This window comes from Pteropus medius, unplaced genomic scaffold, assembly GCF_902729225.1.
Source record: "Pteropus medius unplaced genomic scaffold, Ma_sr-lr_union100, whole genome shotgun sequence".
In the NCBI taxonomy this organism is placed as follows: Eukaryota; Metazoa; Chordata; class Mammalia; order Chiroptera; family Pteropodidae; genus Pteropus; species Pteropus medius.
In genome coordinates, this window is record NW_024346667.1 from 11,415,231 (window position 1) to 11,431,298 (window position 16,068).

At 36.9% G+C, this 16,068-nt stretch overlaps 2 protein-coding genes across 4 annotated transcripts in view; one reads left to right on the forward strand and one right to left on the reverse strand.

Annotated features, from left to right (window-relative positions):
* The window catches only part of ANAPC10 (anaphase promoting complex subunit 10), a 257,736-nt gene that overhangs the window by 159,500 nt on the left and 82,168 nt on the right, over positions 1 to 16,068 (forward strand). For 2 of the 3 annotated variants that reach the window (XM_039876053.1, XM_039876055.1), the window contains exon 5: positions 9,300 to 9,364. In XM_039876053.1, coding sequence (XP_039731987.1) covers positions 9,300 to 9,317 — 18 coding nt within the window. In that variant the 3' untranslated portion in view covers positions 9,318 to 9,364. Of the gene's footprint in view, positions 1 to 9,299; positions 9,365 to 14,784; positions 15,083 to 16,068 lie in introns of those variants that run through there. The other variant, XM_039876054.1, reaches the window with a different exon arrangement.
* The window catches only part of HHIP (hedgehog interacting protein), an 82,057-nt gene continuing 79,104 nt past the window's right edge, over positions 13,116 to 16,068 (reverse strand). The window contains exon 13 of the mRNA XM_039876046.1: positions 13,116 to 13,967. Coding sequence (XP_039731980.1) covers positions 13,774 to 13,967 — 194 coding nt within the window. The 3' untranslated portion in view covers positions 13,116 to 13,773. The remainder of the gene's footprint in view (positions 13,968 to 16,068) is intronic.

A 16,068-nucleotide genomic window follows, 5' to 3' on the forward strand; every position in this document is an offset into this window, starting at 1 on the left:
TCATAGGCCTAAAAGACAGAGTGCCAATGAACAGGGCTGGGGGATGGGGATCTGGGTCAGGTCCAGCGTCTGAGACTGAAGAAGTGAACACATTTTTGCAGAGGTTTGATGTTCTGGAGCCTCGGTTGGTGATGCCTGCTGTTCATGGTTTTTAGCACTAGAGGGTGACATTGGGCTGCACAGCTAAGCAAGCAAGACTTCCTCCTAGGAAGCAAATGGGCATCTTAAAATGATGTACTATTAAACTTTTTGGGTGGAAGAGAGGGTCTCTCATGTTAGATTTACTTGTTACCAAATAATGACTGACATTTCTGTAGCATGAACTATGTGCCAAGCACTGTGCCAGGTCCTTTACATGAATGGCCTCATTTAATCCTCAGAGGTGCTGTTAGTGCCCTACTTTAAAGATGAAGAAACTGGGCTCGAGGAGGTCAGGAAATACGTTTAGGGTCACACAGCTGAGAAGAGACAAGAAGCGATGGAGCCTGGACGAAACCGGGTCTGTGACTGTGAGCGTGTGCTCTGATCCTCCACGATGCTCTGCCCTCTCTTAACTTCTCTCAGCAGCCCTCCAGGGCAGGCAGAGCGAGGTGAACAACTGTGGCTCTGTTAACCGATTAAAATAGAAGAATGAAGAACGAAGGTAAAATTCTGCACACTTTTAATGCACTTTCTTTGCGAGGCAGGAGAGCACAGAGGTTCTGCACACTGGTGCCAATGTTATTCTGTCCAATACAGGAGCCACTAGCCAGGTAGGACTATTGGGCACTTGTAATGTGGCTACTGTGACTAAAGCACCGAATGTTTAATTTGCTTAATTTCCATCAGTGTACCTTTAAAATTGATACTTGAGTCAGTGATTGGAAAGCTTTTAAATATGTTTGAAACAACTTGGGTATGTGAATCTACTCTTTCAGCTGTTAAGTATTTTGATAAAAACCTCCTTTCTGAATTAAGATGTGCTACAAGTGTAGAATACATACTTGTTTTCAAAGACTTCATATTAAAAAAGAATGTGAAATATTTCATTAATAATTTATATGTTGATTACATGTTAAAATGATCATATTCTGGGTACCTGGAGTCATATAAAATATATTATTAAAATTACTTCCACCTGTTTCTTTTTAGCTTTTTAATGTGGCTACTAGAAAATTGCAAATGATACACGTGGCTCGCATAACATTTCTGTTGGACCATGCTGCTCCAGAGCCAGATAGGTGGGTTCAGATCTTCACTCTACCCCTTAATAACTGTGGGAACTCTGTGTCCCTCCACTTCCTCATTTGTAAAATGGTGTAGGAGTACCTAGCCCACATGGTTGTTGAGTTAGTATTTGTAAAATGCTCATTGGCTGACAGTTCGCCGTGGGTCTTTTGCGTTTCCGCACATCTTGTAAGCAGAAACACTGAATGCCTTTGTTCTGAACTATTTTTCGAGGATGCTTATATAACAAACAGCATTGGAAGACAGAGGTAGCTTTTCTCTCTAATGCGAGTATCAGGTAGGTTTGCCTACTGTTCATTAGAAATGATTTGGTATCCCTGAGCTCAAAGTTCCCCTTCTATAACTCAACCTACTACGTGTGCAAGTATCATGTGGCACTTTCTGTGTTACCCTACGGGCACTAGGGCTCAGAGAACTAGTTACTGGTTATGGCTATTACTGTGATTAGTAAACTGTCCTTTGTCTCTGACTCAGGAGTCTTATGTCTTCTTCCGACATCCTTGGTCATGGCCGGCTAACTTGTCAGCTTCTAATTAGAGTGAAATCTTAGACCCCTCACAGTTCTTGATGGTACTTAGAAGAGGTGCCTGGCACACAACTTTATATAAGTGTTAGATATTATTATTATTACTCCCACTTATTTCCATTTGGTTGAGCTGACTCACTATTGTCTTATGCCTTTTGTGTCCACCTCCATTTAGGGAGAGATCTTTTCTTTGGACCTCTGACATTCCCCTTGGCTGTACCTTATTGCTATGCCTCATGGTTCCTTCAGGTTGCATGTGGTGAAATAGTTAGACTGCCTAATGGACTTCATTTTTTCTCTCTAAATATTGTTTTCTATTGCTCCGAAATGCTTCTCTTCCAGGAGAGTTTTATAGAACTAAACATTAAGGCGCATGCTGGTACTCTTATGCCCCTGATTCCTCTGTCTGTACCTTCTCTAATACAAAGGAGAGTTTGGCACATGACAGGTGTTAGCCGCCATCACTTCTATCCACCAACAATTCTGCATGTACAATGCTACTTCCACACTTGTTTACATTCAGAGATGTGCGTACACGTTATCAGAGTACATGGTTTCTACACATGCAGGCTGGATTATTGCTGTATATAAAACTATACCTAGAGTTAAAAAGTTTTGGTTTTGGTTTTGGTCAAAGGCCAATGTAAAAAAATTGAAAGCAAAGAGTATGTATAGTATACTATTTGGAATAAGCTACTGGATCAAAACCAAACAAAGTTAAAGCGAACGTGGAATGTCTCAGTGTGAATTATACATAGGGGATTATCAAACACACACATCACCAAAACTTTTCACTGAACTGTCTGAATTACCTTTAGCTCTTATTTTTGAGGTAGCCAATATAAGAAGAAAAAACTATTTGTATATAGGCAATTTAAATTTAAATTTAATTAAAATTAAATAAACTTAAACATTCAGTTCCTCAGTTACACCAGCCACTTTCCAAGTGCTCGATAGCCATAAGTGGCTGGTATCTACCCTGTTAGACAGTGTAGGTATAGTATGTACTCATTATGGACTACTGGGCATTCCTGCTGTAAAAAAGTACATGAACGTGTGAATCAGATAGTATTGTTCTTTCGTGAGTAGCACTGAAAGTTGCTTCCAAGGCATTTTGATATAATTCTAGATGTGTTTACAACTTTAACATAATTCTATCTGGATGTGAAGATAAAGGTATAATACTTTATTTCTGAAAAGTCAGTACAACATAGAAGTTCATTATCTTTTTTTCAAGGTCTATATCTTCATTTAAATGTATGTATTCATAGTGAAATTTTCCCTTTTAAATTTTTTCTTTTGACAGAAGTCTCTCAAGGTTTTCTGTTATTACTATATACTATCTGGGCAGAATTTACGCTGCTTAAAACAAGCATATATTTTATTTTATGGTACATATCTTTTTAGCAACCCAGATTATTTTGAACAGATAGAAGAATTCCAGCATACATGAAAGTATTGTACTTGTTTGCTGATTATGATGCTGTTGCTAAAAATAAAAGCAGCAGCTGTAGTAACAACAGCAAGTAGCCTGGGCATCATGGTGATGACTGACTGCCTTGCACAAACAGTCACTCTGTGCTGTGTGCATTCTACTCAACTAAGCACGAGCCTGGAATTCAGATATGGGGCATATCATCGTTTCCTTTTTTGAGGCAGAAAGCCATTTTCTATCAAGTCTATTCCAGAATTACTATTCTGTCCTTAAAGTTTAAAAAAAAAAAACCTATAAACTGTAGCTCTATAAACCATAAGCTTTAGACCCTTGTTCTTCAAGTGTGGCCCAGGTACCAGCAGCATTAACGTCACCTGGGAGTTTATTAGAGATTTGCACTCTGAGCCCCGCCCCAGACCTACTAAATCCAAATCTGCATTTTAGCAAAGTCCCCTGGTGACTGTATTTTAGCAAAGTTTCCAGGTGACTGGAGGCACACTGAAGTTTGAGGAGCACTGCTTTAGACAATAAAAGCGAGACCTTGGTAAGTCTGATGCCATTTCTGGGATGCGGCATTATGGGTTGAATTGTGTTTTCCCCTCTAATTCATATGTTGGAGTCCTAAACCCCAGGACCTCAGAATGCCTCCTTATTCAGAGATAAGATCTTCACAGAGGTAATGAAGTTAAAATGAGGTCGTGAGGGTGGGCCCCAGTCCAGTATGACCAGTGTCCTAATACACAGAGACATGTATAGAAGAGAGACTACGTGAAGACACAGGGAGAAAATGGCCATTCACAAGCCAAGGAGAAGCCTGCAACACATCCTTCTTCACAGCCTTTCGAAGAAACTAACTCTGCTGGCACCTAGATTTCAGACTTCTAGCCTCCAGAGCTGTGAGACAATGAATTTCTGTTGTTTAAACCAGCGGTCCCTAACCTCTTTGGCACCAGGGGCCTGTGCTCCTATGAGAATCTGATGCCTGATGATCTGAAGTAGAGCTGAGGCGGTGATGCTAGCGCTGGGGAGCAGAAGCAAATACAGGTTAAGTTTTGCCACTCACCTCCTGCTGTGTGGCCCAGTTCCTAACAGGCAATGACCAGTACCAGTCTGCGGCCCTGGTTTAAACCACCCAGTCGGTATTGTATTGTTAGGGCAGCCCCAGCAAACACTTGTTTACACTTCTCCGGTGTCATGAATTGTCTGCCTTTTAGATGATGTCTTCCAGGCGTTTATGCCCTGTATCTTCCCAGAACATGGTATCTATCTGTCAAGTCAAGTGTGCTTCCAGCAGTCCTCTTGGGGACACAGTTCTTGGAAAAGGTAGTTATATTTCTGACAGTTGTAAAACTAGACATTAAGGACCCTGGAAGGAGTGGCAACATCCTTGTAACAGTGTATTTCTTCAGCACAAAGAAAAATGATGATAGATCAGTTAGTGTTTTAGAAATTTAGTGAGAGCTGTAGAAGACATTGAAAGGTTCAAGAATGAACCATACTGGGATGGGAGAAGCAGAAGTATGAGTAAGAGTGTCTTTTCTAATTATTTAGCCACCACAAGTTAATGAAAAGGAGTAGTTAATGGACTCCTGTCTGAGATTTGCAATTTCAAATCTGTAATCCACATGGATCCTGGGATTAGTGATATCTAATAACAATCCCTGTTACAGCTGGAAGGAACCTCAGTCTCATTTTCTCCATAAGGACACTGAGTCCCCGTATAGTGAAGCAACACCCAATACCACCCAGTTAATTACTCGGGGAGACACACGGCCAAGACCCACATCTCACAGCCCTGGCCCAGGGTTCCTGCCAGCACACCTGGCGTGTGTGACTTTTGGTAGCTATAGATCACAACAGTGTCTACGATAATCTAAATTGTTTTACGTGAAGTGCATAGATTTTTCATCAAGTAGTTTTAATGATAAGGCCGTAAATATGTCATAGCGATCTGACAACATCTTATTAAACTGCAAGAATGAGCTCAAGTCGTTTCCGACGCGGGCGTAGTCCCAAGAATGAGCTTTGTGGTCAGGAGCTACCCAGGCGCTCCCCTCCCTCTCCTGACCCCTCCTCTCCCCCTTTTACATTCTGTTTGTTTGTTTTAATCATAGAAAATATTATATAGAAATCAGACAAATCAAGTTATGAAAATGCAGAAGAAATATTTCATCCAAGTTGTTTTTCTTCCTTTTATCTTCTCATTTCTTTGAATGATGGTAGGATTTAATCTTCAGAGAGACTGCTTTGGAACTCCAAATAGAAAAAACTGTATATATTTTTTTCTGATCAGAGACTAAGCATGGCGGCTATTTTAAGTTGTACTTCCTTTGGAAATGATACATTTGTCTAAAAAATACTTTTAAAAAAGTGAGTGTAAAGAAGCAAGTTCATAGTACTATCTTTCACATTAGCTGTCAGCCTCCTGGACAAACTTGAAGCTGATAGTTTTAATAGTGCAAATGTGAGCTATGTAAATCCTTAGTGACAGCTGTGGGAATAATGGCCTTTTCAGCTGGTAGCTGCCTAAATCATTTAAGGGTCACATATCAGGTTTGGAGGCAGGATCCCTCTTACTACATCTTGCTGTGATCACACTTGGATTCAAGGCACTGATTTCCTAATGTGCTCTCCTGAGGACAATCTCATCACGTCCCTTTGTAATTCTACCATGTTATCTCTCTTCTCATCTCTGTCTTAAATGTGTGTGTGTGTGTGTGTGTGTGTGTGTGTATATATATATATATATATATGCATATATATAATGTCAATTAGTCAAAAAAAAGAAAACAGAAACCACTTCGAGTGTTTACGACAAAGGGATTTTAATGCAGGGAGTTAGTCACACTGGCAACAGCAGAGCTGAGAAGCCAATCAAGGGACAGTGAACGAACCCAGATTAGCAACAGCAAGAACTCACTTCCATCCCTAAACTGTTATGTACATATTATTACTATCATTTTCTTTATGGCAAGTATTCAGGAGCTGCTCTAGGTCTGTCAGGAATTCTGAAAGTAGGAGATATGCTCTCGGGAGATTAGTAATCCGGTTGGAGAGACCAGACTTGCACAGGAAAGAAAGAGGGTGACTAAGGACTAAACCACTGGGACAGATTCTAAGAACTGGGAGGGAGGTGCCTAAGGGAGAGAGAACTCTGTGCTTCCTGGTCCTCTGTGGAATGAGCTAAAGGACACTTTTTATGTTGTCGTTTTGCCTAACTTAAAACCTCTGGAGAGTAACCTGAGCTAAGGAACTCTGTCTGTGAATAAGCTTGTAACACATTTTATTCTCTTAGAAATAAACATCTCATATAGTGGAACAGATTTCCTCCTCAGTGAGTCAAAGGGATGTATTTATTCAGGAAAGGAGACCTAGATGAAAGCATTTTGCTCTTCTAAAGAATATTGGCAGATTTAATACTCATGTTCAAAATAGCATCTCTCACCTTATATAAATACTCTTGAAAGGGTTAACTGGAAACAAAATGGCAAGGTCAACAAAGTTTGGGGGTATCTGCAACCACCTTTTCTCCCCTTCTACATGCTTCTGCCCATCGGTTTGGGAGCTCAGTATTCTCAACTGCTCTTTGACATTCTTCACTTATTAATTCTTACTTACTTTAAAGGATAAGATTTAAGTCATTTACAACTTAGAATAAATTGAAGTCAATATAACATGCTATGGCTGCCTGGTATATTTAAACAATGCAACTGACCATTACCATTGGCATATATTTTGGGGAATAAAATTTTAAAATTAGAACATGACAAAAGACAAAAGGCAAGACTATTTTGAAGAAGTAGTTTGGGTATAAAATATTTAAAAATTACTGTTCATATAATGAGTATGCATATTTAGGAAAAACTTTTTTAAAATACTAAAATAAAAAAGAATTTTAAAATAGCACATGTATATCGGGTCATAAGATAAAGTTTAATACATTTGATCATGTTAAAGGACACAAAACACAGTCAATCTAACCAAATTTCAGGCATGCATTTACATAAATATATTAAATTAAGAAAAGAAATTGTACACTTAAACATCCTTTTCACCTAAAAAATCATTAAATCCACAGATCAACAATAAAAACCAGTTCTTTGCATTTACCACTTCAAGATACAATTGTTCTATTTTAAAGATAACACAAATACACTTGTTAGAATTTATATGCATTATACATATATTATATATTACATAGAGAGTGTGTATACATATGTAGTGTTTGTACAGATAGATAAATATATATACATAGGTGTGTGTACACATACAGATACACACAGATGTACTTTACGCCATCTGTACTATTATTGCTGGATTCTAACGTTGAGCTGAATTGGAGCTGGTTGGATGTGATTAGTGTCTTTTGCTTCATACATGTTCATCATACCCATTGGGCTCACAATCCCCCACTATAAATGTCCTTGCCTTTTCTATAGCACATAATCACACTAGGCACTTTGATAAATATTTGTTGAATTAATAAATGAACGAGTGGCTGAATAATAGAAGACTGATCAAAGAGAAATGCATTTTATAATAACTTGGTTAAATAAATCAGATTAATTCAAACTTAGAGGGACTATCTGAGCCAATGACTTTGCATATCACTTTTCATCAGGACATTTATAGAAATCTCAACTTTTAAATATATTGACTCCGCTCCCTCAAATGTGTACCTGTTTTTATACTTGTCCACACAGCCTTCTGCCTCGTATTAACAGAAATTTAAGCAGGGATTGGTTCTGGAATCTTCTGTGAGTGAGGTTATAGACAAATTGCCCTAAATGTCAACAACCTAAAGGAAAATGAACAACTAGGAAAACCAAAATGTGTTAGAAGAATGAAGTTGACCATTCTTTAAAACTGGACAAAATTAATCACAGATAAAGATAGGAAAGACAGGGAGCGTTTCTTTTCAGATTTCTCTTATGCTTATTAATGATATTAATTTGACAACATTTTCATTTCAATTGGATAGGTGTCTTTTAAATAAATAGTCTTCTTTCACGTATCCTAGGGACTCAAGCTCCAAAAATTCCATACTACTTTAGTATCGTTTATCTTGTTAGTACATAGTTCTTGAAATGCATGTCTAAAAATGTCCTGTAAATATGAGATATGGGAAATATCCAATAAGGTTGTCTTTTAGATTTCTCAATAATAGTATTATGACTAGAATGTACTAATGTATTAAGTGTTAGGCTCTACGATACATAAAATCTTACTTTATTTCAGGAAAGCCATGTCTCAGATTTTAAGAAGATTAGGTAAAGGAATATCCACATATATTTTGTGCATAGACTATATCAACCCTGATTACATGTTGCTGTGAATGGAAACTGTTGGCTAGCTATTTTTTAGTTCAAAAAGAAATGTACAAGAATTAGTTTCGAACTGTGAAGACAAAGCTTATTTTATATTTAGCCATTATGAATTTCCCATCACTGTTAATGTTCTGTTCTTTCTAAAAACTTTTTTTTAACTGAAAAGGTTATAGTTTGTTGAGATAACTCATCAAACGTTTGTGTTAATTTGCTTGTATATGTATATGGATTTTGATTTTCAGTAATACATCATCTATATATGCAAAAAAAAATCCTGACTGAAACATATCTGGCTTTGTGATGTACATGTGGATAATTTTTTTTTTGGCGGGGAGGCGTGGCGGGGAGTAAGCCACTGTATAGACAGGCTAAAAAAAAGGTAACAACAGGTTTTAGGCCTCGTTTTATGTTGATACAAGGGATCTCATATTTACTTTTTATTTTTCCAACCAGTTTATATATGACCAATATAAAAGAAAGCAAGGTAAATGATGGATGTGTCTTGGGTTCATATTTAATGAAGAAAAGTATTTTAAGAAAAGTACTAACCTGACGAATGAATAAATCCCTTCGTATCAGTTGGGGAAACTACTGCTACGGTTGAAAAGCAAACAGCATACGATGCTCCCTCACGCTCTCTTACTCTCCTAAGCGTTTATTTCCAGGCAATTTCCAAAACTTATGAAGAGACATTTAAGAGAAAGAAGTAGGCCAGGATTAGTGTTTGACAGGTTCTATGGTCGTGTTTTTAATATTTTTAATATCAAAATGTTTCCGTTCTTAGGTTTCCTACCTTCGTTAACATCATATGAAGTTTTGGAGGTATGGCTTATTCGTCAAGTGAAAAAGGTAAGACAGCAAACGTGTCTTTCTTTCCAATTTTCTAAAGAGGAGCTTTATGTGCTGTGAAGGTATTGCCAGCATTCACAATAATACGCCCACTAACTTCCTGGGGGTGGTATAGAAATATGTACATTATCTGGGCATGGAACTTTGGTCAGAAAAAAGATTCTGAAGTCTCCATTGAGGAGTTACTTCTTATTTTTCCCTCATAGTTTTGGAATAAGCTTCTTCAAAATAGACTCCATAGGGATGGTTGTTGCTTGAATAGGAAATAGCTACCAACTTTTCCTACTGTTAGCTGAGGCTCTCTGCGGAGATATTTTCATGGCTTTCCTGTATCTGTGATGGAGCACAGGCTGAACAGGAGCGTCTGGGCTGGTAGTCATTTATGCTTTTGGTTACTTCTTTCAATGATTGTAATAGATCAGTCTAGTATGTTCATATTTGTCTATTGTTCTCCATGATATAGAGTCTGAGCAAATGTGACACCAGTAAAGGGTATTTTTTAGGAAAATAAAAAGATCATAACCACCAAAATCAAAACACCCCAGTACATCTTCATTATGTGTGTACTGAGGACATATCTGCTTCATTTAAAAAAAAAAAAAGACAGTAAAAACAGAGGAGAAGAGAGAGGTTAAGAGGAAGAAGGATATATGGTGGGGGGACTAGGAAAAGAGAGAGAGAGAGAGAGAGACAGAGAGAGAGAGAGAGAGACAGAGAGAGAGAGAGAGAGAGAGAGAGAGAGAGAGAGAGAGAGAGAAATACCATAGGTTACATTCCATAGAGATGCTCAGAAACTTTATTGATCAGAATAGACTACAACTGCCTATGGTATGCCTTCTTTTTCCTCTTAAAAATTTGAACTTGGCTTCTCTTTTATGTTTCAAAGCTAAGAAAGTTAGACTAATAAAAGTTTCAATTAATATGTGCTTTAAAAGACCCTAGATGTGGTGTTTAAATTCATATCTTATACTATTAAGCTTTGTTGTATAGTTTATGATTCAGACAGAAAAACAATATTTAAAAGTAATATATTAAAAATTGTTGGTACATTATTATATAATCGTTTTCAAAGAAATAAATATAGAAGTGCCTGCTTTGAAGTGTCTAAATGAAAGAGAATGGTTTTCTATTTAGATTGTGTGTATATATTGTATGTGTAGGTTTCTTTGCTCTTTCCTGATGAGATAGTCCATTAATCTGAGAAAATCTCTGAGTATTCTTTGTGATAAAATAAAATGCATCTTTTACAATAGCTACATTGAAACAAAATTCCAAGGAGAAAAGGTATGGATGGAAGCATTTTTTATCATCACTCCGGTTTCTTAAAACTTCCCTTCTTTCCCCTTTAATGATGTGCCAATTCAATTTTCTTCTCATTACCTTATATAGAAAACAAAGTTCTATTAACTAAGACAACAGCTTAGCAGAAGCAGTGGTAGAAAGTTTTTTTCCAACTCTTTATAACTACCATAACGGCATTTCAAATATTCAGCCCTCGAATGGGCAAAGGGATAACAACATACATTTTTCTACCTTATTCTTTTATCTTTATCTCACATGTCTGCATTCATACCAAGGACATTTTTCTTCCATTCTGACTGTGTGCTTTATGAAGCAAATAGATGTAGATATTGCTATTTGTGTGATGAAGCAATAACTTTTTCCTATCTTGGACATTTTCATCAATTCCTACCTGCCTCTCATCATGAATCATTTAAGACAATTCTCCAGTCACGTATTTTAAAGATCTACTTGAGAGAAAAGTTAAAAAGAGTTTTTTTTTGAAATGACCACTGAATTTAAAATATGTAGCCATCAATTAGCCATTGCTATTTACGTCTCTCTCAGGGACAGAAATGACTCTGATAGCCGCTTTCTTTGCTTGGGTGTAATATCCATGGATCTTGCTATCTTCTTTTTAGAAGATTTTGGTCATTTATTCTAATGACTCACAATAGAAAAAGCAATGACACCTGGGGTATATATGTTTTTCTAAGTCATTTGAAACTCTTATTTGGGAAAGGGTTGTATAAAAAAAAATCTGGGTATAGTCAATTTAATATAGATATTTTTAAATAAGAGAACTAATGGCAATATAACACCTTTTCTTTTGGAAAGATTATTTTGGAAGAGATGGAAAGATTAAGGCTGTAAGAAGAAACACTGGATTTTTTAGATTTTGCTGAATATATAGCGGTATCATTGTTTCAGTGAAACTATGAACGGGAGAATGTGTAATAAAACTGCACAATTTGACAGATTTAGACAGCTGGCTCCCTCACAAGAAGTTCACGTTTTGTTAATGTCACCCACGTTGAATAAGGGATGATTAGATGGTAAGGTCCATTTACAAAAATGGTTGTCAGGACATTTTTTTTTTTTTAATTGTAAAACTTTCTGTGATGGAATTCAGTAAAAGGGCTATGGAGAGAAAGCAAGGGAGACAAAAGACTGCTATTAACCTACAGATGCAGGCTACTGCAGGGTTCACTGCAAGATTTGTCACACTGTTGGGCCAATGAAGTGTTAGTCTGACTAGAAGGGACCACCCCTTTTCTGGGGTAAGAGGGCAATTTGGTCTCCATGCTCATTTAATCCTGAGACGTCTTTGAATAGACTGTCAATTGAATCTAAATTGTGCAAAATTATGCATGCACTTTTTAATGCAGGCTATTGTTCACCAAGCACTGAACCAAGATTTCTCAACCCATTTCCATTTGGCATGAGGTCACTTGAAACTTAAGTAATCATATATGGAAGACAAGAGCAGTGTACTTAACCAACCTTTCTACATTGTGGTTTCTGTATAAATGCTGACTGTGCTTTAATTGCCAATCTCCGGCTTTAAAACAATAGAGAAATACTAGTTACGAGATTTTATTCTTTTTAGTTGAGGTTCGTATTCCAAAAATAAGGAGCCCGTTTGGAAGGTCAGCCTGTGCTGCATAATCTACACTGCTCTTCAATTTAGATTCCGGAGGAACAGATGTTTACAGGAAGACAACCTATAGTGGGTGTGCGTGTGTCACAGGTAGATGTTTTTTTTCAGTAGTGCAAGGAGGCCTTATAGTTTTGTTATAATCCAATCATGGAGAGCTGGCCTTGAAAACCATTAAGAAAAATGTCTACGAGACTTTTTGCAGTTATAAGTTAGAACACAGCATTTCTTTCAAAGCCTGACCAGAACATTTACAGATATTTATTCATACACATTCACCAAGGAGGATTTTCATTGAACTCTGAAGGAACATATACATGGAAAGTTATGTTTGGCAAGAATTGTTATATTAAAAACTTGTACAAGTGACAGCTTACATAGCCAGGATTTGTTAAAAACGAGTGAGCTCTTCTCCAGTGAGGTTCGATTGAGTGTGCAATCTGCAACATTCTAATCACATATACTCTGACAGTCTTGCTATGGTGAAAAGCACTTTACAAATGTTTAATGCTGGAATTTTATAAAGATTGGCTGTTTTCTTGCTTTTTCATCCGTCGTTAATGATTACATGTTGGCACAAGGATACATTGCTAGATTAGATCCACAGCACATTAAAGACTGCTCTCTCACGCCCCTTCTTTCCAATTAAGTTGGTGAAAAATGTAACTTTAGTATTTTACAGGACAGGGTAAAGGTGTTTCATCTAGGTGATGTCTATATTATAAAAATAAAATAAAAAATATAAATATGTAACACAAACCCAGTGCCTATTGTTAAATAAAATATACAATAAAAGCAGACCTTTTAGGAAGATTGGTTTTAGAATATGCCGTTATGATTTAATTATAAAACGCTTGAGAACAATCTTGATATTAAGCTAGAGTAACCAGATTTCTCTGCCAATAAAAAGTAAGTGCATAACATTCTGTAATTGGATACATTGATAAAAATGAAGATTACAATTTTATATCAAGTTGCCCATTTATAAATTCATCAGGGAGTTCTGAAACATTCTCACATTATAGTCCTTTAATATAAAAATATTGCCTTTTTTTTATTAGATCCATCAGATTGCACAGTAATGTTTCAAAACTCCATTAAAGTTGACTTTAGTTATTACAGACAGAAAATTCCTGGGAAGTCAAATAATCTCTTCTGGTAATATAAAAATTCCGTTATCAATTTACAATGGAATTTCTGTGTAAATTACTCCACACAAGGAAATATATCTTTTTATAAACCCATCTGTTCTGCAACCACGTGTACAGGGGTTGTGAGTGTGTGTGTGTACGTGTGTATGTGAACAAACATGCCAACATACACACACAGAATCTGCACATTTCTGGAAATTATTATTAAATTAATAAAAGAAAATGAAATCACAGGAGTGTGTAGCAGGATAACAGTCTTTCTTTTTAATGACAGGATAAAAAATAAATGCCCATTGGAAAGGAATATTCAGTCCCAGAAACTATACAATGTAACTTGTTAGATCCAGCAAATAAGATGTCATGTCAATGATCTGATCAAGAATACCTGCCCTGGTCACTCTGCGGATGTTTCTGTCCACTTGTTCACACTGAGGACCAAGAAAGCCTTTTTTGCAGAGGCATTTGTTCGGTCTAACACAGACGCCTCCATGACGACATGCTGGCTCACATTTTGCTGAGAGGAAAAAAAAAGCAATAAAATCACATTCTCGTTGTGTGTGTCAGAAACAGCACCAAGTATAAGGCCGACAAATATTTGATGAGTAAGGGAAGGGAGGGAAAACAGGAGGAAGCCGGTCACAAAGTGGTCCAAAGGATGACGAAGACAAGAAGGGAAGAAGGCTCGCAGACCCACAGTGACTTGGGGGCCAGAACTCAGTGGAGAACGGGAGACAGTTCCAGAGAAGCACCGACACGGGGAACACTTTCAATCAATCCCTTGCAGAGCCGACTCTTTCAAATGAGTGTTTCAGTTCTTCCGAGTCTGGCTCCACTGGGGCGTTCCAGCAGGGGGCCTCAGCGTTCCCGCCCTCTGGGCCGGGACCACGCTGTGGGACGGGCTTGGCCCACGAGAGGGGCCCGGTGGCCCGAGAATCTTTAATGCAACATAAAGGGATGGGCAGTTTTTTATTTTAGTTAGATGGAATGTCCACCACTTAGACTTCTAGGATGCCTCCTCCTCACTCCCGGAGTTCAGGGGTGGACAGTATATGTGTCACCTCTGTGCACTGTGGATGCCCTTCCTGGATCAGTGCAGTCGACTAGTAAAGGATGTTCTTAGCAGTCCTTTTTAGGGTTGCTCTACAGCACAGAATCTCTTTATAAAAAGATTTTTACCACCATAATATAGGTGGGAACGTAAAGATTTATGGCTAAAGTGACACGGAGAGAGAAAACTGGGAACATCACTTCATTGTCTTTTACTGACAGGATAAATCTGAGGTGCAGCCCCTGTATGCAGAATCAAATTCTCCCAATACATTTCCTTATAGGTTCAGGGGACAAGGTCATTTTAACCTCTGCAAATGAATTAATCAAAATCTGGGGATCTGTGGCTGACACTTGGAAAGGAAGAACAAGAAGAAAATAGACTATTTTCTTTTTTAAATTTGTGTGAGATGAATAAACTATGTGAGTATAGGAATAAAGTTCTTGCTTGGGTCAAAAATATCACAAATAAATCACTTTTATAAAATGGTTCTTTCTGGTTTATCTTACATATTCAAATTAGATTGATTTAGTGGAAAGATTAAAGTACTTTATTGAAATAAAACTTCATGTTAACTCAAAGAACGTCTATTTTCATTTATATCACATTATTATTAATACCTATTATGGTGTCTATATAATGGCATCCATATTCAAAATAATTTGTTTACCCTCAGGTTAAACATACTGTTACTAGAAGGAATTCCATAAGTATTTGTCATCTGGCAGTTTGAGCAGTTACGCAAAATGCACAGAAAGGAATAAAACAGAATGGACACTATATAAAAGAAGCAGAGAGAATACATATTGTCAGGCATCAAAGGAAGCAGAGGGAAGATATATTATCAGGAATTAGAATATTAGTGCATTTGAACATTGATTCTCATTGTTTGGTCAACTGAGGAAAAGGGAGACAGACTGTCAATAAAATGTAAGCATTTGTTATAAATAATGTAATCACTTATTTTCTGTTGAGTTTTAATTACTACCGTTTCCTAGATGTGTAATCATAGTATAAGTCAATCATGTAATACTATTAGTGCTGAAGCAATTTAAGCTTAAAATGTATGCTGCATATGTGACTTTAAATGTTGGCTACTTTTTGTCACACAATATATAAAGCAGACAAGTTCTGATTCTAATTGTTTTTGAAGCAAATACATGTTTAGGATAAAGAAAAAGATAACATTTATGAATTAAGAATAATATTAAAATTTAACTTGGGAATTTTAATATTCATTGGCATAAGATACTTAAATTTTGAAATAGCAGAGATGAGAATATTTTGTAAATAATATGTATATGCTGGTTGCTGAACATGTATTTTTTTTATCCTTATGGCAACCATTTTTCCAGCTTCATTAAGAAATAACTGACATACATCACTGTGTAAGTTTAAAGTGTACAGCATGATTCTTTGATTTTCATAGATTGTGAAATGATTGTCGCGGGAAGTTTAGTTAACATCCATCATCTCATATAGACACAATGAAAAGAGAGGAAAGGAAATTTCTCCTGAAAAGCATTTTCAATATATACATCTTAGACTCTCTGTGTCTAAATTTATC